Source organism: Microcaecilia unicolor, chromosome 1 (assembly GCF_901765095.1).
Source record: "Microcaecilia unicolor chromosome 1, aMicUni1.1, whole genome shotgun sequence".
Lineage (NCBI taxonomy): Eukaryota > Metazoa > Chordata > Amphibia > Gymnophiona > Siphonopidae > Microcaecilia > Microcaecilia unicolor.
In genome coordinates this window covers 378361520-378383971 of record NC_044031.1, presented here as the reverse complement: position 1 = coordinate 378383971, position 22452 = coordinate 378361520, and the positions used below count along the sequence as shown (strand labels likewise).

Below are 22452 nucleotides of genomic sequence, written 5' to 3'. Positions count from 1 at the left end.
CTATCCCGTGACTCTAATTTTCTCAGGAATCTCTCATGAGCAACTTTGTCAAATGCTTTCTGAAAATCTAGATACAAACACACCTTTTATCCACATGTTCATTAACGTTTTCAAAGAAATGAAGCAAATTGGTGAGACAAGACTTCCCTTGACTGAAACCATGTTGACTCTGACCCATAAAACCATGTTTATTTATGTGTTCTATAATTTTATTCATTATAATAGTTTCCACGTCTGAAAATCCAGATATATTATATCAACTGGTTCACTTTTATCCACGTGTTTATTAAGACAACAAAAAAATCTAACCGATTAGTCAAGCAAGATTTTTTTTTGCTAAAACCCCTATACATTATGCTAAGAAATTAGAGGGCACATTTAGTAAAATTAGAATTGCTTTAATGTGTATTAAAGAGCAACACCAAAGCAGACTTAGTGCCTCTTTTTTGGTTTGCTTTAATGTTTATTAATACACATAGTTTATCTACTACTCCATTAACTTCAATGAAGACTTTTCCCTAGTAAGGTGCTCACAGGATGCCATATATATTCTGCATATGTGCTTGGACAGAACCAGTACTTAACTGGTTAATGGCGATATTCAGATTGCTAACTCCTTAAGTATAAGGATAAAGGTAGGATAGCAAAAGACTGTCGTAACTTTATCCACCAAGCTAACATAAGATCATAAGAACATGGCCGACAGGTAAGGAGCTCTGAGGTGAGCTCCCGAGGGTCCGAGGATTTGACCGACCCAGATCACCACGCGCCACTCCTTGCCGGACCGGAACGGACCGGAGACGACCCAGAGCCGAGGGAAGCCAGCGGGGACCGCGGCGACCTCGCAGGGATACAGGGGACGCGAGTGAGGCCGAGACTGGTGATCTGCCTACCTCGTGGAGCGGCTAAGAGGCAGTGGATCGTCGCTTGAGTCCGCTGAACCCAACCGAGAGCGCCCAGATCGATACCAGTGTAGTCCGGGCGTCGGACCCGAACACGGAGAACACGACTAGAGTCGGGGAGCTGACGAGCGGCCCCCCGAGAGGGCAAGCACTGAAGCGACCGGCGACCCTGCACGCGGAGGACCGCGGCGCCCTCTAGGCCGTGCTACAGGCCCAAACTGCCCAGCCTGTCGGAGTTGGGAGACCCGACCCGGAGGCGGACGCCGAGTCTGACTTCCAGTCCGCGATTCGGGGAGAGACCGACGGCGGAGAGGACAGCGGAAAAGACCGGAGCTGATCCAGCGACTTCAAGCGGCTTGCCGAGAGGGACGCAGCCGGGTGCGGAGCTGCCTGCGAAACCTAACTTGCCGAGCCCCAGCAAGGCCGCAGAGCCTGACTCACTGAGCCCAGCACTGGCGGTTGATCGGCCGACGGCCTGAGATCACGCGGCACGATGCCGACGCCAAGGACCGGCTGAGACACGAGCGGGATCGGCGGATCGCTGGGAGTGGGTCGAGCTCTTCTTTGACCAAGAGGCTGAACCGCTGGTTCCGGTGGCCGCCGTTTGGGCAGTCTGGGACTGACTGAGAGGACCGACCTGCCTGGCACCACGGCCGAGGAACAGGAGCTGCACTGCCGCAGCTGAACAAAGTAATCAATTGCCTGCTCACATTGTATGCATGCATTGCCTAGCATGACTCAAAATCCTCGCTTTATCTTCTTTTGCTTATCTTATTCTGCTTTATCTTATTTTACTCTGCATACTTTAAATTGAAAGCAACTGTGTCCTATACCAATATAGCACCTTTAACTATTGCCACGCTTTATTCATACTGTTGCTAAGATTAATGCAAATGCAATAATACCTCGTCTGCCTAGAAATGAACTATTACCAAGTACTAAGTGCAGGTTTGCCAGCAATAAATTGTTGCCAAGCTTTAAATTAAATTGTTGCCAAGCTTAAATACAGCATAAGCACTACCTCGCTTGCCTAGCACAGCACTGCGGCCAGCTTTAAACCAAATTTGTAGCTAAGCTAATTGCAAATGCCATCACTACCTGCTTGAATTATAGCCAAGCCCAAATGCAACTGTAAACTTTGACCCAATCAATTGTAGCCAAGCTCAAATGCAATTGTAACTTTTGTACCTCGCTTGAATTGTAGCCAAGCTCAAATGCAATTGTAACTTTTGTACCTCGCTTGAACTGTAGCCAAGCTCAAATGCAATTGTAACTTTTGTACCTCGCTTGAATTGTAGCTAAGCTCAAATGCAATTGTAACTTTTGTACCTCACTTAAATTTACACCAGAAGCATATTTGCCACAGTGCCCAATACATAGACATGATCACCAGCAACACACTCCTGACCATCCAGTGTCTCATTATACTCATACACGCAAACACAACCTACAACCTTGACAATAACTACCCCACTACTCACAAATCACATAATACTCACATACACATAATGCACGCCCAAAACAAGAACTATAACAACCCAACTACACCTCACCTATCCTATGCACAACCTTTAAGCAACCTACCAAATCAAAGACACAACAACCAACCAACTGGAATAATCACCGGATATGAACACCACCAACAAAATGAGGAAAACAACGACAACAACAAACCCAACTACCGAAGAAACAGACAACTAATAAAAATAAACACATCACACCCCACTTTGGAACCCTACCACTTAATCCAACTAGGATACATCAATGCAAGATCAGCAGTAAGCAACTCAGCAGACTTACTAGACTGGATCATCACAGACAAACTAGACCTCCTATTCATCACAGAAACCTGGTTCCATAGTCCCACAGACCCCGCAATCCTCCAAACGTGCCCACCAAAATACAAAATCACGCACTGGACAAGAAATGGAAAAAAAAGAGGAGGCGGAATAGCTATCATATACAAACCTGAATACACTCTCACAATCATGGGCGAATCCATCTCACCACAACTTGAAATTGCATCGACTAGAATCAACCATTCAAGCCTAATAGGACACATCAACACAATCCTATTCTACAGGCCACCAGGTAAATGGCAAGACGCCCAAACACAACTCTTGGATTTCATTTCGAATTCCTGCGTATCAGCCTCAAACATCCTCATACTAGGCGACATCAACCTACACCTAGAAGATGACACCCTACCAAGTACAAGAGAATTCAAAGAATTCCTAAAACTCTGGGATCTGCAAACACCCAACATACAACCAACTCACAAAAAAGGACACACACTAGATATCATAACGGAAACATTAGAACCGGACTCAACTATTATACTCGCTAATACAAGATGGACACCAACACCATGGTCAGACCACCATAGAGCAAATGTCACTCTCTGCTGGCAAAAAACACAACTAAACACGAATAATAAACATGAGCGAACAACCTACACAACGAGAGGGAAAATAGACCCCTCAACATTCTGGCAACAGATCTACCAGAACGAATGGACTACAAACGCTGACACCATCCAATTCCTCCAAGAATGGGATGACATAAGCACAACAACATTAGACAAAATCGCCCCAGTCCAAACCAGAACAACACACAGGAAAAACGCAAATCCATGGTTCACCGAAGAGCTGAAAAAACTAAAAACACAAGTCAGGAGACTAGAACGAGCCTGGAACAAAAAGAGAGACGAACAAACACTAAATGACTGGAAACTACTTCGGAGAAAATACAAATATACCATAAAACAGACAAAAAGACTTCACTACAAAACATTAATAGGACCAAACTACAAAGACACACATAAACTCTTCAACCTCGTGAACAAACTATTAGACACCTCACCAGTTACAACCAACGACAAAGATACACCAAGTGTCGACAACCTAGCGACATACTTCAAGGAGAAAATTATACTACTACGGCACAAGATACCCACCAGCCCTACAGAATACACCACTCTTCTAGACTGCCTAGATCCAGAAGAAGGAATATTCCCAGCAGACAGAACCTGGACCGAATTTGAACAACTGCCAGAAGACCTCATCTCTAAAACTCTTAAAAGATATGCTAAATCCAACTGCAAACTAGACATATGTCCAAACAGCCTCATGAAATCCGCTCCCCAGAAATTCATAATAGACCTAACAAACCACATAAACTACATGCTACAAAATGGACTCTTCCCAAAAGAAAAAGGAAAAATCTTGCTCACCCCTATTCCTAAAGATACAAAGAAAAACACGAGCGAAATAACCAACTACAGGCCAATAGCATCTATACCACTAATAACCAAGTTAACTGAAGGTATGGTAACTAAACAGCTCACAAACTACCTAGATAAACACTCAATACTGCATGACGCCCAATCAGGATTCCGATCGAATCATAGCACAGAAACAGTATTAATCACCCTTATGACCAAATTCAAACAAATCATCGCAACTGGCAACAATATACTCCTCCTACAATTTGACATGTCAAGTGCCTTCGACATGGTAGATCATGGAATCCTGCTACACATACTTGAACATTTTGGCATAGGAGGAAATGTCCTGAACTGGTTCAAGGGGTTCCTAACCCTACGTTCGTATCAAGTCACATCTAATTCAACCACGTCCAAGGCATGGACACCTGTATGTGGAGTCCCACAAGGATCACCTCTTTCAACAACCATTTTCAACCTAATGATGATCCCTTTAGCAAAACTCTTATCAAACCATAAGCTCAACCCGTATATATACGCCAATGATGTAACAATATACATCCCATTCAAACAAGACACCAAAGAAATCTCCAACGAAATCAATCAAAGTCTACACATCATGAACACATGGGCAGACGCATTCCGCCTGAAATTAAACGCAGAAAAAACCCGATGCCTGATACTCACCTCCCAATACAACACAAATGAATTCAGCGCTATAAACACACCAACCCTAAACCTCCCAGTCTCAGAAACACTAAAAATCCTTGGAGTCACCATCGACCGCCACCTAACACTCGAAACCCACGCAAACAATACAACCAAGAAGATGTTCTACGGCATGTGGAAATTGAAAAGGATAAGACCATTCTTCCCAAGATTCGTCTTCCGCAGCCTAGTGCAATCCCTCGTCCTCAGCCACCTGGATTACTGCAACTCACTATACGCAGGCTGCAAAGAGCAAATAATGAGGAAACTTCAAACAGCCCAGAACACAGCAGCCAGGCTCATCCTCGGAAAACCAAGATACGAAAGGGCGAAACCACTACGAGAGAAATTACATTGGCTTCCACTTAAGGAACGCGTTACTTTCAAAGTTTGCACACTAGTCCATAAAATCATCTACGGCGAAGCCCCAGCGTACATGTCTGATCTAATAGACCTACCACCCAGAAACGCTAAAAGGTCATCCCGAACATACTTCAACCTCCACTTCCCCACTTGCAAGGGCCTGAAATACAAGACGCTACACGCGTCAACCTTTTCCCACATGAGCACGCAGGCCTGGAATACACTACCGCGCAACCTAAGAATGATTAACGAACAAGCTTCCTTCCGAAAACTACTGAAGACGCACCTGTTTGAACAAACTTACGGAAAGAACCAAAACACATAGAGTCCATACTCACTGTTCATCAATGCAACATACATCCACTTCAGATCCCTCATCCTGTAATCAATTGTCCCACTGTCTCCTCCTAATGTTTCCATGTTGATGTCCCATTGTTATATTCCTAATGATAATCGCATGTCTCACACAACTCTGCACAATGTATTCCATATTCAAGTTGTTACAAATGTATTTCTACTATTCATATCTTATTGTAAGCCACACTGAGCCCGCAAAGAGGTGGGAAAATGTGGGATACAAATGCAATAAATAAATAAATAAATAAAACATGCACTGATTTGAATATGGACCAGTATGTGGTTAACGTCTAGCTGGCATTGAATATCTGGGCTCAGTTCTGCCCTCTGCTGTCAGCGGCTTAAAAACTGCTGCAGCTACGGGTTGAATGTTACACCTCCAGATGTTTGGTGAAACCCTGCAAATACAATTATGCTTCTAAGGTTTGTAGCATTAAAGTCAACTCAGTCGAAACAGTATAAGAGCAGCTTCATAACAGAGTGCCTAGGATAATTGGGCAAGTAGATGCCTGTTCTGTACATAATATATAAAGATACCCTAGGTGCCATCTGGCTTTATAAAACACTAGCACAAACCCTACAGATATCATGCCTAGACTAAAGGTATGTTATTAATGCAGCTTAAGAGAAGGTGTAGATATCTGCAAGTACAATTCACGTGACTGCACACATTTTGTAATATCTCGAGTAAATTGTGATTTCACCCTCCAATTCTCCCCAAACTGTGTCCCTGGGCACACCTGCTGTACAAGTATGCATCAGCTTACAATATGCATACTTTTAGGCATGACCTAATTGTTTGAGACATTTACATATGTAACATTATTAATGTGTTTTACATATGTAAAGGTCTCTTAAAAAACTCCCCTCTATGGGTTAATGGTCAGTATGTACCAATAGTGTGATTGGTTCTGTGACCAAATAAACTATTAGATTCAATGAGAAATAACTTCTTGGCTTTCTTCTAATGCAATTACCTGCTTGAACTACCCAACGCACTTCAGTACTCCATTCACTCCAGTGACCCATGAATTTGCTGTCTTCTATAGGCTTTGCTCGGATACGGGCCACATAGTTGCCTGGTATCAACGCACTGTTTTTAAAGATACATTGTGACATATTGGAGACTAACAGCAGCAAGGCCATCTGCAAGCAGAATAGTTTATTTATTTAAAAAATGTTTATCCTGTTGTTTACAATAAAACACACATAATTAACAAAATCACAATTGTAAAAAGACACTCACACATGCCCCATCTTAAAACAACAGTACAGAACTAAAAACCAGCAAAAATGAGCCTCCTTCAAAGGAAGGCTTCCATTAATAGCACCTGTTTTAAACTACACCTTCTCTCCGCACAAACACAAGCATCCTGATAATCTATTTTAACTCAGCGGACCAGCCAATGAGAAAGCTGGTACTTGCATACATACATAATGAACCTTACCCATAGCTTCCACATTCAATTGCTTAGTGGTCTCAGATGAATATTTTCCAACTGGGACACAATCTGTGGATCATATCACCCAAGAACTACAGTGTAGAAACATTCATCTTTTTACAGTTTCATTGTCTCCCGAGGTGGTCCAACCTCTTTTTTTTTTTCTGGCTGCCTGGAACCTAATTTGAGCCTTATTCAATAACGATTTATTCTATAGAAACTACATGGAAGAAAAATCAGTTTTCAATAAAGCCCCTATATCTTTGCTCTTACTTTCCATTTTCTCCTATATCTCTGTTCTCTCCACCTACATTCTCATTTCAACCCTTATCTCTATTCTTTCTTCCCAGAGTTTTCAATCTCTTCTTTATCTGTGTTATCTTCTCCTAGAATTCTTAGTCCCTGTAGCATTCCCATTCCCCTTCTCAGAGTTTTCATTTTCTCCTCAATCTTTGTTGTTATCTCTGTTCCCTCCCTCTTCTGACTCTGAGTCTCACCTCCCAGGGTTCCCAGATTCTTTTGTAGGCCACTTCATACTGCATCTTGTCAGTCATCAAATATCTGTGATTCATGTCATAAGATGACTCCCACATCAGCAAGAAATCACTGGTGTTTAGTCTCTCAATTCTGGGCTTCAGAGGTGGAAGGGGTTGTACTGAAATTAAAGTGGATGAGACATTTAATAATATCTGTACTTATTATTATACGTAACTTCATTCACAGGGTGTGCCTGAAGTCTTCAGATCTTTCATATAGAGCAGAATGTTCAATTCAGTGCTTTTGGAAATTAAAGTAGTGATAGTTACAGGCATACACACTGCTCTAGGGCAGAGAGTGATAAATATGTGATTACTGTTGTGGAACAGTGTGTAAGAGACAAACCAGTACTCACTGTTCTGTGATAAACTGATTTGAATACTGGTATTCAATTCTCGGTCTGGAAGGAATGTGTAAATATCATGCATGGCTATGACAAAGTCTTCTTGGTGTCTCCAGCACGTCCATTCCACATGATCTGAGTCATTTAATCTTGGCTCCATCATGCTGCATGTTTCTTTCTTCCTATGTTTGAAGGAAATAGAAACCCAGAGTCAGAATGCAGCTTCCTCTTCATTTGGCAGGTCACTCTTGCACTTGTAGAAGTCACACCTCTGGTGCATTCAACATTTCACCAGTACTACATGCTCAGTTATAGTTAGGGTTACCATATTTTGTCCCCCCAAAAGGAGGACACATGCCCCGCCCCACCACACACCCTGCCCCGCCCCTGTCACACCCTCACTCCACCCCTGTCACATTTTCCCCTCCCCCTGTCACATACCTCGTCGCCCCCCCCCTCCCTGTCACCCCCTCCCCTTACCTTACTACTGCTCTGATGGTCTAGTGACCTTTTCGGGGCAGAAAAGAGCCCCCTCTTTCCTGCCCGGAGCGCTGCCTTGCATGCATCCTTCCTGTTTCTGATCCTCGGCACTGAGTCAAAATGGCCGCCGAGAGTTGAAGACTCGCGAGGTCACTTCAACTCTCGGCGGCCTTTTTGAATCGGCTCCGAGGATCAGAAACAGGAAGGATGCATGTAGGGCAGCGCTCTGGGCAGGAAAGAGGGGGCTCTTTCCTGTTCCGAAGGCGGAAGAGGTCACTAGACCACCAGGGCACTAGTAAGTAAGGGGAGGGGAGGCTAGCAATCTGCCCGTTTGTCTGGATTTCTGGACAAACAGGCAGGCTGGCTGGCGGGTGGGCCGTCCTATAGGGCGGCCCGCCCACCAGCCTGCTCGTTTGCCCAGAAATCCGGACAAACGGGCAGATTGGCAAAACCCGTCTGGTTGCCCAGACATGCCCGGACATATGGTAACCCTAGTTATAGTAACTCCAAGCACTGGGAACACCTATAAGTGATTTCAGTGCACACCCTTCCAGATTATGTCCAAATCATGCACTCTCTAGGTTCCAGCACAGTGATTGGCATTCTTCCAAGATAACATTCAGTAGCAGACATGCATTCTCTAACTGAACACCTCCATGTAGGTGTTCTGAGGCCACATGATGAAATACAATTCTATATTGACATCTGAGCATTCAGGCCCCGATGATCAATTCTCCGTGCTGTTAGCCCGATGATCAATTCTCCGTGCTGTTCTGAAACAGCACCCAAAAAATAGCACCGGTACAGCGTGGGGAATTAACTCCCCAATGATCAATGGTAATAACATGCAAATTTAGGCACATTATTAGTGTTGATCATTGGGGGAAAGTGTGGGAGGATTGTGCCTGGGCATGCGCTCAGGCACAATCCCTCTATACTTGTTTGACAGGTCCAGGCTATCAATAGCTCAAACCTGCCAAATACAGGAGTGGGAGGTCCATGGGACCTCCTGAACCCCCTCAAAAGCAAGGCCTTGGTGGTCTAGTCCCCCCTCAGGCCCCCACACTTCTCTGGACAGTGACATGGGGGGCTGGAGATCCACTGGACCTCCAGCCCCCTGGCCCTCCCAATACAAGGGGACAGGGGGGGCTACAGGTCTAGTGGATCTCCAGCCCTCCTAACCCCCCCCCCCCCCCCCCCCCCGACACACAAAAAAAAAATCCTTGGTGCCCATTCCATTCTAGAACGCTAGTGCAACCCAGTAAGAGTGCATCTTACATTACATGCCCACAGTTACATCAGTCATAAACCTGGCATAAATGGGGTCTCCTAAAAATGGCAGAGACACAAATAACTTATATGTGTAAGTGGGAGACACGCCTATGTCCCGCCTATGCTCCATCCATATATATATCCCTTTGCACTTTCTACTATGCCATTTATCTGCATTAAGAGGTAGTATTCTGTAATTTTACACATATAAGGGGGGTGTACATAGAAACACCCAGTTATAAAATTGCCCTTCTACCCCTGAATTCTATATAGGTTGCCCAAAGTTGGGCATCTAAATTTGGGTATGGAGTCCAGATGTGCAAGTAAAGTAATTAGTCAATTGGGTGCTAACAACCAATTATTGGCATACTTATTTATTTAGATTTTGCTCACACCTTTTTCAGTAGTAGCTCAAGGTGAGTTATATTCAGGTACACTGGACATTTCGCTGTCCCAGGAGGGCTCACAATGTAAGTTTGTACCTGAGATAATGGAGGGTTAGGTGATTTGCCCAAGATCACAAGGAGCAGCAGTGGGATTTGAACTGGCCACCTCTGGATTTCAAAACCGGTGCTTTAACCACTAGGGCACTCCTCCACTCAAAACATGCTTTCAAACATTCATAGTAACATACTTAATAGGTACAAATTTGAATTTATGTAGGTATTGCCTATGTGCTATTCTATAAAGCTGCACACCCAAAGTGTCTCAAGCTCAACCCGCAGAGGGGGCGTGGCCATGGGAGGGGCATGGGTGGATCAGAGGAGTTCCCAATATTTAGGCACAGTGTTATACAATACTAGGTTTACATGCCCAACTTGTATGCCAAGATTTACACCAGGTTTCAGCAGGCAAGTGTCCTTTAGACCAAAGTTGTGCATTGGAATCTGCTCTAAGAGCTATTCTACAAAGCGTGCTGATAGCATTTAGTGTGCATTTTTCTCAGCAACTAAATTTGGGCACCATTTATAGAATTTAACCCCTAGTGTGTAGTTGCAGAGAAAACTCCAAAGATTGGTGTTTACGTTTTGGAATGTTTCTTTTTTCACCCACCCCTACTGTCCCCTCTCACCTTAGAGATAGAATTTCATCATCTAAAGCAAACTCTCTTAATAACTACAATAGGTTTTTTTTATTTAATAATGTCTGGATCCCCTTTTCAGGTTCATCACCTATCTTACAGTATAGTAGTCAATATTCAGCTGGTGGTGGTCAGCGATTTTGCCAGCTAAATTAGCCCTGGATATTCAGTGCTGGGCTGTGTCTGGGCACTGGCATTGATTATTTGGGTAAGACTGGTCATGCCATTGCAGATGGAACTTGTGCAGATTCCAGTTGAATATCCACTGGGATTCACATAGGTGTATCTGGCCAGATCTGATATTGCCCTCGAATTCTGGTTCCCTTCTCCCTCCCCCAGAGAACATCAGGGCATCCCCTAGCCTTTGATTCCTCCTCCCTCCCTCTCCCCATCCCCAAAAGAGAACCAGGCCCCCCAATAATGATTCCCTTACCCCATGTAGGCCCTCACCTTTCTGATACCTGGTGGTCGTCTAGCAAAGAAAGGGCAGAGGTAATCCCAACTTGCTCCTTTCCATCATGGCTCCCATTTCAAAATGGCTGCCACTATACTGAGATAATGCAAGTCATAATTATACCACACTTTGCTCAGCAGAATCTGTAAAGTCATCCCAATTTGCCTTCTGGAAATGCTTTTGATTACAGGTAGACACAAACCAAGGTGAAATACTACAGGTCTATGTTGATTATAAGGGTAGTTCTGTAGCACTGAGTATTTGCAGGTATACTAATACTACTACTTATCATTTCTATAGTGCTACTAGACATAATAGCGCTACTAGATGTATGCAGTGCTGAATATAGGATAGTACATAAATATTGCCATACTGGGAAAGACCAAAGGTCCATCAAGCCCAGCATCCTGTTTCCAACAGTGGCCAATCCAGGTCAAAATATACCTGGCAAGATCCCAAAAAAGTATAAAACATTTTATACTGCTTATCCCAGAAACAGTGGATTTTCCCTAAGTCCATTCAATAACGGTCTATGGACTTTTCCTTTAGGAAGTCGTCCAAAACTTTTTAAAACTCTGCTAAGCTAACCGCCTTTACCACATTCTCTGGCAACAAATTCCAGAGTTTAATTACACGATGAGTTGATTGAGGTGAGCCAGGACAGATCTGGCTTTTGGTCTATCTTCCACTGAGTCAAGTGAAAGGTTTCCTTTTTCTGCTTGCTTTGGGTCATAAACTAAATGCTAGTCGAAGCTTGACATTCACCCCATTAATTGATCACCCAAATGCAATGTTTCCAAATAAGTTAGTTTTACGTATATCGTGACAGTAATGAACTTCACTTCTAAGCTAGAATATAAGGTATATGATCTCAGTTTCTCAAATATACTGCTAATGCTCACCATAGTATTTGCATAGCATCAGAGAGAGCTTCTTTCTGGAGGTCATAATATGTAACAGGTATAGGCAAAAGCCTGTGAAACCCAGTACAATGGGGAATATTTTTGTATCTTTATATCATATTTTTTTTGGTCTCTGACTGCATTGCAATTCCCCATGTACAGGTCTTGGTGGAGTGATGCTAACCAAAAATTGGTTACTCCCTCAGCAGGGCTTTTCAAGTTTGGAGCTCTCCTGGTGTAAATGCTCACTACTAGATTACAAAATATGCATGTATCATATGATTCTATTAAATATATACATAAGTGTGTGGCTTGCCAATGCTCTGCCTAAACATCACTTTGTATTTGTTCTCACCGGAGTCTGCAAACGCCTCTCCAGTACTTTGTAAGCCACATTGAGCCTACAAATATGTGGGGAAACGTGAGATACAAATGTAACAAATAAATAAATAAATAAATAAATAAACTCCACCCCACTTGCAAAGTATGTATCATTGAATATTGTTGCACACTTATAGAGTAGTACATGGCTGGGAAATTATCATTTATACACAAATGTGTCCACATATACATGTATGTGATTAGAATACAGCATTTACATGCATTCTGGCCACCTAATTCTATGTGAATCCATATAGAATTACCAACTTAGGATGTAATTCTATAAGGTATATGGTAACAGTTAGAGGTTCCAAGAATACTGGCAGGTATGTGTATTTATATACATGCATAAATGCCAATATTTAGGCTACATGCTATTTTATAAAATGGTGCCTAAATACGATGTTGCCATGCGGCAGGGAGCCCTTACTGCCACCCAGTGGTGTGCTGGTAAATGTTTAACAACAGGCTTTCTCCCTGGTCCACCTCTGCGCCCCCCCCCCCCCCCCCAAATTGCAGAGCTGGCTATAGCCGGGGAGAGAGCCTGGGGGGGGGGGGGGGGCAATGCATTACTCCAGGAAAAAAAATGAAATGATCCCAGGTTCCAATCTAATTCATGTTTAATGTGGGATAAAATGTCATAAATAAGTAAATAAATATAAACTTTCAATGTTGAGCACCTGATTCTCAAAGTGGACATATTCCAAACACTATAATGAAAATAAAATTATTTTTTCTACCTTTGTTGTCTGGTGACTTTGTTTTTCTGATCATGCTGGCCCAGTATCTGATTCTGCTGCTATCTATCCTCTTAACTCTGTTTCCAGGGCTTCCTTTCCATTTATTTCTTTACTTTCCGCCTTTCTTCTTCATTTCTTGCCCTACATCCATAAGTAAAAGCTGGGTCCTCCACAGACTGTCCAGTGGATCCAGTTTTTGCCTATTTTCTTCATCCATGTGCAGTTTTTCTCCTCTCTTCCTTTTCCCTCATCTCATCTCCTTCCTCACTCTTTCCTCCCCTCCATCCATGTCCAGCATTTCTTCTCTCTCCCTTCCCTCTCCTCCATCCATGTCCAGCAACCCACCTCTCACCCCTGCCCTCCCCTCCATCCACCCATGTCCAGCAACCCTCCTCTCTAATAATCTATTTGTTATTGTTTTCTATAGATTTTACTGTTGTTTTGGGCCAAAACTCTTGATAGCCTCCATCACCTGCTTTATCTAACCTCCTTGCCTTCAACCCCCCCTCCCATTCCTGAGTCCAGCACCGCTTTCTGTTTCCCCTCTCTCTCCCCTCTCCAAGTCCAACACCACTGTATACTCTCTCTCTCCACCCCCCACCTGAGTCCAGCACCGATTTCTTTTCCCCCTCTCTCCCCTCCCGAGTCCAGCACCGGTTTCTTCCCTCCCCCCGGGACCGTCAAACCTGCTTCATTTGCAGCCCCTGCAGCGATCCTTCCCTGTACTGCGTCCTGCGCTGCTCTAGCTCGGACACACACTTCTTCCTGTTTGCACGAGGGTGGGATTTGTGAATCACGTGACGCCACGGCAAGCGCAGAGAAGGAAGGATCCAACGCCAGTCTTCTCAGTCAGTCAGTCTGCTTGTTATTGCTGCAGGGGCTGCTTCAGGTGCTAAACAAAGTAAGTAGCCTTGATAGTCGGGGAGGCCGGAGGGGAGAAGGAGAACAGAGAGTGGCGTTGGGCTTGGTGAGGGAGGCTTGCTGTGGAATGGTGGGAAGAAAAGGGAGGGGAGAAAGCGCACATTTAAAAAAATGTCCGGCCCCGCTGGTTCAAAAAGGTATAGGCGCCATTTTTTAAAAAATCTGTTTGAGGGAGCGAGTGCTCCCCCTGCACCCCCCCCCCCCCCTAGTTACGCCACTGAGCCTTTACCGCGGTTTACCACAGCTCCTCATTTCCATCGGAACCCGGCTCAACTGTTCAGAGTGCAGTTCAGCTGTTCATCGGAGCACGACTTGTGTGGCACACTTGAACGGACGTTTTTCGCGGCACATTTGGGGAGGTGCTGCAGTGGAGGTGAGGTAAACGGGGTAAGCATGGCTTGTGGCGCCCTCCTGCCATGCTTACCTCGTTTACCGGAGCCAGCTTGCCCTGCATAACAACCGGCTCGCAAAATGTTAAAAAATTTAACAACTGGCTCTAGCGAGTCGGTGTGAGCTGGCGCCAGCACACCACTGCTGCCACCCATTTAGTTGGTGATAAGGGCTCCTGCACTATAACCAGGCCCGATTACTGGCAGGTTATCGCTGCTCAAGCCATTTCCGGGGATTTTTTTTTTCCCCTGGAAATGATGTGCGCTCGGGGCAGGACTACCACCGTTGGCTGTGTTGGGCTGGCGGTAGTCCTTGGAGAGCAAGCGGCAAGCCTGCGTTGGGCTTACCATCGTTCTGTAAAAGGGTCCCATACTTCTGGATTCTGTATAGCGCGCTTGGAGTTCCATGCTGAAATCCAAGCAGATTCTGTAACAGCACATGTAACTTAATTGGCTTAACAAGCTAATCAGTGTTGATAACAGCACTTAATGAGCAATAATGAGCACTAATTATCAATAATTAGAATTTACATGCACAAATCCCTAAGCATATTCTGTAATGCACTGTGCCTACAGGTAAAAAGGGGAAGGAAATGGGCGCTTCACGGGCGTTCCAAAATTTGCGCACACTATTATAGAATATGGCCCCATGCGCGTAATTCCATGTGCTGAGATTTATGCCACATTTTTGTTGGTGTAAATGGATGCACGTAGTTTTAGGTGCTGTGATTTTTACCTAGGCATATCCTATATACTGCGCCTAAATCTAGGCGTCACTTATAGAATACGCTTAGGTGGAAATCTTTACTGCGTGGATTTTTTTAGGCGCCATATATAGAATCTGATCCATAAGCTTTAAAGATACATGGATATGCAAGTTATGCATTCACCACTTGCCAATAAATGTATGAAGTGCTCTGCATTTCAGGCACTCAGAGACCCCTGAAAACCCATCCCTTAAGCAGCATCCATCTCAATCCTCAAAGCCCAGCTACCAATCAATAGGGCTCACCAAAGGACAAATAGCCATTACAGTAGCTAAGGCCCACAAATTACCAAGACCCACACAGGACTGGACCACAATTTGTTCACATCAGCATAAAGCAGAGCCTGAAATGACCAGCACAAACAGATTCACTCAGCTCTCCCCAATGAGACAAATTAGGGGCTCATTTTCAAAGCACCTGGACTTACAAAGTTCCATCGGTTTCTATGTAACTTTGTAAGTCTAAGTGCTTTAAATTATGGGGGAGATCTGATTGCTATCTTTCAGTTTCAACTTCCAGGCTGGTACAAAGTCCTGCTCCTTGTATTCCAAACACACCCTCCCTTCAGCCTCTAAGCCATTCTTCCTGCTTCACCTTCTGGGAATTCCCAAGCCACCCCTACTTTTGAGTTTGGGAATCCTGACAAACACAGACATGCATATCTTCCTCTAACTGATATCATTAAAGCACACAGTCAAAACAGAGATCTCTAACTGACCTTCTTATCAACAAGCCAGGCTACTTTCTTCCCCTTTTTCAAAGGAACCAGATGTTTCCAGATGATATCAGGAGTCTGAGTTCAGAATCAGGAAAAGGGAGGCTGCTTTGTATGATGTGGTTTTAATTCTCAGCTGCTTAGTACAACTGATCTGTCTCTAGCATTGTTTCTGTTTCTTCTTCATGTGTACCCTCTCTCTGCTTCTTTCTGTCCTTTCTCATATGAGAGGTATGTAAAAGATAGAAAGAGGGGTCCATTCATCAGGAAAACAAAATCACTGTAAAAGTGTGATTCTAATATCCACACCTTCCATATGTTAAATCCCCTTCCTCTGGCTTTCGCATCCTCTTTTCTAAGTTTCATCACCTTTAAGAACATAAAAACACAAAAATAACCATACTGGGTCAGACCAATGGTTCATCTAGTCCAGTATCCTGCTTCCAACAGTGGCCAATCCAGGTCATAAGTACCTGACAGAATCCCAAATTGCAGCAAATTGCAGCAACATAACATGATACCAATCCTAGGGCAAGCAGTGGCTTCTCCATGTCTGTCTCAATAGCAGACTATGGACTTTTCCTCCAGGAACTTGTCCAAACCTTTTTTAAACCCAGATACGCCAACTGCTATTACCACATTCTCCAGGCTTCCCAATTTATCTTGATGTTATTCAGACTGTATATTTGTGAAATACTGTAAATATGTCATGGTCCTGATTCATATGTCTGGAACAGAGGCAAGTAGGAAGGGGGTGTGGGTATGTTTTTATTCCATTAAACTTCATGGGGTATATTTTCAAAGATTTAACCTGGCAAAAGCAATTAGCATAGCCGGATTTCAAAAGTGTTTTGACAAGTTCCTGAAGGAAAAGTCCATAAACTGTTATTAATCAGGTAAACTTAAGGGAAAGCCATTGCTTATCCCTGAGGGTATGTGGTATGGAATATATGTACTCTTTGAGATCCTGTCAGGTACTTGTGATCTGAATTGGCCACTGTTGGAAACAGGATATGGAGCTTGAACCTTTATGATAATTTACATCTTATGTTCTCAATCAACTTTTCTGTCAGTAAAAATAGAATTAACCTGCCTAACCTGGATCTGATCCTTCTAAACAGGATTCCTTTGTGTTTGTCCCATGCATTTTTGAATTCCGTTACAGTTTTCATCTCTATCAATTCCTGTGGGAGGGCATCCCAGGTATCTACCACCTTCTCAGTGAAAAAGTACTTCCTGACATTATTTCTAAGTCGGCCTCCTTTCAACTTCAATTCATACCCTCTAGTTCTACCACCTTCCTGTCTTTGTTTTCAGATTAATACCTTTCAAATATTTGAACATCTGTATCATATCATCCCTGTTTCTCCTTTCCTCCGAGGTATACATGTTTAGGTCTCTCCACATACGTCTTGCTACGTAAACCCCCTACCATTTTTGTTACTTTACTCTGAACTTACTCAAGCCTTTTTACATCCTTAGCGAGATAAGGCCTCCAAAACTGGACACAGTAGTACAAGTGGGGCCTCACCAACGACTTGTACAGGGGCATCAACACCTCCTTTCTTCTGCTGGTTATACCCCTGTCTATGTAGCCTAGCATCCTTCTGGCCGTGGCCACCACCTTTGTGTTTCAGCCCTTTATTGAAAATTTACGCATAGATGTCTGAGGACAACAGGCTAAATGCTCCCTTGGAGGGTGAAAGCTGGGAAAGCTATGAAGGAATTTAACCTCTTTTGTTCTGCTCTATAAGATAAGTTATGCCAGGAAATTACTCTATGCTTTCTTCTCTGGAGACAACAAAGGGTCATAATTCGTTGCTTGCAACATGCTGCATAGTCATGACAATAGTAAGTTCATTCTGAGCCATTCCAAGATTGTTATTTCTTCATTCTTTTCAACTTCCTTTCAAAAACAGTCATTAACTCCCAAATTCTATCTATGGCGCCCAAAATTGGCCACCAATATTTGGGCCCCAATCTAAGATGTGCGCCCAATTAAATTGGTTAAGGAGCCAATTAGTGCCAATAATTGGGTGCTAATCAGCACCAATTTACTGATTGCTATTCTATAACAATGTGCACCCAAATCCCATAGTGCACAACCCAAAAGGGGGCGTGGCCATGGGAGGTGTAAGGGCTTGTCAGGGGCATTCTTAAAATTTGTTCACAGTGTTATAGAACACCAGGGAGCATGGGCGTAGTTGGGGGGGGAGGTGAAGGGGGCAGTGCCCCCCCCCAAATGAGCTGCTCCTACCCAAACCTCCTTGGACTAACCCACCACTATCTTCTTTTCTCCCGGCTGCTGCTATGGCAGCCTGGAGGAACCATGAACTTCCATGCTCTTCTCTTTCCTTCCCTGCCTCTCGCTCACTCACTCACTCCCTCCCCCTCCCTGGCAAAGCATAATGCAAACGTGCATGGGGCCGTACTCCTGCTGCGCGAACCGCTGCCAGCCTCCCTCCTTCTCCCTCACTTGCCTCATAATATAAGTTCCTGTTTCCGGAGAAATGAGGAAAACCGGCAGGGGCGCGCACAGCAGGAGTACGGCCCCGCGCACGTTTGCATTATGTTTTGCCAGGGAGGGGGAGTGAGTGAGCGAGCGAGAGGCAGGGAAGGAAAGGGAAGAGCATGGACGTTTTTATTTTGTTTTGTAGCAGCGTCGGGTGTGGGGCTGATGGAGAGAGTGAGTGAGAGAGAGGCAGGAAAGGGCAGGTTAAAGCACATAAACTTGCGGTTCCTCCTGGCTGCCATAGCAGCAGCTAGTAGTTTGGTGCCTATGTCCCTAACCTTGCTTGGGGGGGGGGGGGGTAGAGAGAGTGAGTGAGAGGACAGGTGAGGCAGGGAAAGGGAGTGAGGGAGGACATTGATGGAGGGGTGAGGCAGAGATGTTCGATGGAGGGATGAAGGGGAGATGCTGGATGGAAAGGAATGAGAGAGAGATGGAAGATCCGGCAAAGGGGAGAGAAAGAGGGGGAGATGCTGAATGGAAGGTGGAAGAGAACACGATGGAAAGGAATGAGAGAGAGAGAGATGGGAGATGCTGCGAAGGGGGCAAGAGAGGGGGAGACACTGGATAGAAGGGGGAAGGGGATGGAAAGAAACAGGATGGGCAGCGGAGAGAGGAGAATTGCTGGACATGGATGGATGGATGGATGGATGGATGGAGGAGGCAGGGGAGAGAGGAAATTTGCTGGATATGGATGGATGGAGGAGAGGGCAGGGGAGAATGGAGAGTTGCTGGACATGGATGGATGGATGGAGGGAAGACAGGAAGGAGATGCACATGGATGAAGGGGAGGAAAGAGAGGAGAAATGATGGACATGGATGGAGTGAAGGGCAGGGAAGAGAGGAGAAATGTTGGACAAGTATGGAGGGAAGGAAAGACAAAGGAAGGAGATGCACATGGATGGAGGAGAAGGGAGAGGAGAAATGCTGGACATGGATGGAGGGGAGGGAAGACAGGAAGTAGATGCACATGAATGGAGGGGAGGGGAGTGAGGAGAAATGCTGAATATAGATGGAGGGGAAACTGCTGAATTTAAGGGCTGGATCAGAACACTTTGAGGGCAGATGCTGAAACTGGAGGAAGGATAGGAACAGGGCTACAGATGGTAGGCAGGACGCATAAGGACACAGGAGGATGGTGGACATGGTGAGTGAAAAAATATCAAAGGGAAAGAAGACACTGCATAAAACAGAAGAAGGGAAAAAGAGCTGGCTTGATATCTCATACATATTCATTATGGTTATTCCCAAAAAAAGGCAGCTCTTTTTCCCTTCTTTCCTTCCTCCATATTAGCATATTCATTTGTGTGTGTGTGTGTGTATATATATATATATATATATATATATGCAAATGAATATGCTAATATGCCCCACCCCACTTTGCCCTCCCAAATGAAACAGTCAAACTAAGCCCTTGTCAGGGAGGTATGACCGAATTGGGTGCTAGGAATTACACCTAGTTTCAGCATGCATATGTCTTTGGCAGCCAAATTTTGGCACTGAAATCAGCACTGAATGCTATTCTATAATGGGTGCTCATCTCTGAGTATTCATTAGGAGTAGCACTGAGTGCAGATTTTTTTTCAGTACCGATTTTTGAGTGCCATTTACTGAATTTAGGCTTAAATGTCCCAATGCTAAAACAGCTGCTGTGACTCATAGATCACAGCCCAGGATTGGCTGAAATATTTCTTCTAACATGTCCAGGTTGAAAGCCTCTGGACCCGATATTCAAAGGATTTATGCTTCTAACTTTGAAAGTTATGCCTATAAAGTGGCTTGTTTGAAAATATTCTAGGGCTGAGTGCATAACGTTTTACTCAAAATTTCATTAAACATAAATTGTATGTGCATAAAAAATGGGTGGTAACAGGTGCAGATTTAGAGCGGGGAAAAGAAGTTAGGAGTTTAGCACTGATTTTCAGTGCTAGGCTCATAAATCTAGGCCAATGAATGGCAGGCCTAAATTTATAGGGGTAAGAACATAACATAAGAATAGCCATACTGGGTCAGACCAATGGTTCCAACTGTGGCCAATCCAGGTCACAAGTACCTGGCAGAAACCCAATTAGTAACAACATTCCATGCTACCAGTCCCAGGGCAAGCAGTGGTTTCCCCCATGTCTGTCTCAATAACAGATTATTAACTCTTCCTCCAGGAACTTGACCAAAACATTTTTAAACCCAGATACGCTAATCGCTGTTACCACATCCTCTGGCAACAAGTTCCAGAGCTTAACTATTCTTTGAGTGAAAAATATTTCCTCCTATTTGTTTTAAAAGTATTTCAATGTAATTTCATTGAGTGTCCCCTGGTCTTTGTACTTTTTGAAAGAGTGAAATATTGATTGACTTTTACCCGTTCTACACCACTCAAGATTTTGTAGACATTAATCATATCCCCCTTCAGCTGTCTCTTTTCCGAGCTGGTGGCGCTCAGCGTTATGTCCAGGTTCCAGCATTGAATTTCTGGATATATACAGGCAGCAAAAACATAGCCATTTTAAGTACAATATTCAGCACTTAAGCGGCTATGGTGAACCGCATATGTGGCCCTATGTATGTGGTTATCCTAGCCACTTAAGGGGCCCTTTTACAAAAGTGCGTTGAAAATTGGCCTGCAGTAGTGCAGACACGTGTTTTGGGTGCGCGCAGAATCATTTTTCAACGCACCTGTAAAAAATGCTTTTTAAAACTTTTTGTCGAAAATAGATGTGTGGCAAAATGAAAATTGCCGCATGTCCATTTTGGGTCTAAGACCTTACCGCCAGCCATTGACCTAGTGGTAAGGTCTCACATGGTATCCGGGCGGTAATGGTCTACGTGCTTAGAATGACGATTACGGCCTGCGCGACAGAAAATAAAAATATTTTCCAGCCCACATAGCAGACATACGTCAAAAATGAAATTACCACAAGGGCCATGCGGTAGCCGGATAGTAAGTCAAAATTGATGCATGTTGGGTGCACATGGAGGGGCATAATCGAACAGAAACGCCTATCTCCATGGGCGTTTATCTCCGAGAACGGGTCCGTGAAGGGGCGGACCCAAGCGTATTTTCGAAAAAATTAGACGTCCATGTTTTATTCGCCAAGTTATGAGCTGGGCGTTTTTGCTTTTCAGCGATAATGGACAATGAAATCGCCCAGCTCAAAAACGAATAAATCCAAGGCATTTGTTCGTGGGAGGGGCCAGGAGTCGTAGTGCACTGGTCCCCCTAACATGCCAGGACACCAACCAGGCACCCTAGGGGGCACTTTTACAAAAATAGAACAAAAGGTAAAAGAGCTCCCAGGTGCATAGCACCCTTCCCTTGTGTGTAGAGCCCCCCAAATCCCCCTCAAAACCCACTGCCCACAAGTCTACACCATTACTATAGCCCTAAGGAGTGAAGGGGGGCACCTACATGTGGGTACAGTGGGTTCGGGGGGGGTTGGACGACTAAGCATTAAGCAGCACAATTGTAACAGGTAGGGGGGGGATGGGCCTGGGTCCACCTGCCTGAAGTCCACTGCACCCCCTAACAACTGCTCCAGGGACCTACATACTGCTGCCAGGGAGGTGGGTATGACATTTGAGGGTCAAAATAAAAAGTTGTGAAACATCATTTTTTGAGGTGGGAGGGGGTTTATGACCACTGGGGGAGTCAGGGGAGGTCATCCCCGATTCCCTCCAGTGGTCATCTGGTCATTTAGGGCACTTTTTGGGGCCTTATTCGTGAAAAAACAGGGTCCAGGAAAAGTGCCCTAAATTCTAGCTAAAAACGCATACTTTTGTCCCATTATCTGTGAAATGCGCCCATCTCTGTTCGGCAGATAACCACGCCCCAGTTCCGCCTTCGCCACACCTCTGACACGCCCCCATAAACTTTGTCCGCATCCGCGACGGAGTGCAGTTGAAAACGCCCAAAAATCGGCTTTCGATTATACCGCTTTATTCATTTTTGTGAGATAAACGTCCATCTCC

At 44.5% G+C, this 22452-nt stretch overlaps 1 protein-coding gene across 2 annotated transcripts in view; it reads right to left on the bottom strand.

Moving 5' to 3' along the window:
* CSF2RB (colony stimulating factor 2 receptor beta common subunit) overlaps positions 1–22452 on the bottom strand; it is a 97476-nt gene that overhangs the window by 48413 nt on the left and 26611 nt on the right. For both annotated transcript variants that reach the window (XM_030210124.1, XM_030210116.1), the window contains exons 4-6: positions 7888–8057; positions 7493–7650; positions 6531–6699 (exon numbers count right to left, since the gene is read on the bottom strand). In XM_030210124.1, the coding sequence (XP_030065984.1) occupies positions 6531–6699; positions 7493–7650; positions 7888–8057 (497 nt within the window). The remainder of the gene's footprint in view (positions 1–6530; positions 6700–7492; positions 7651–7887; positions 8058–22452) is intronic.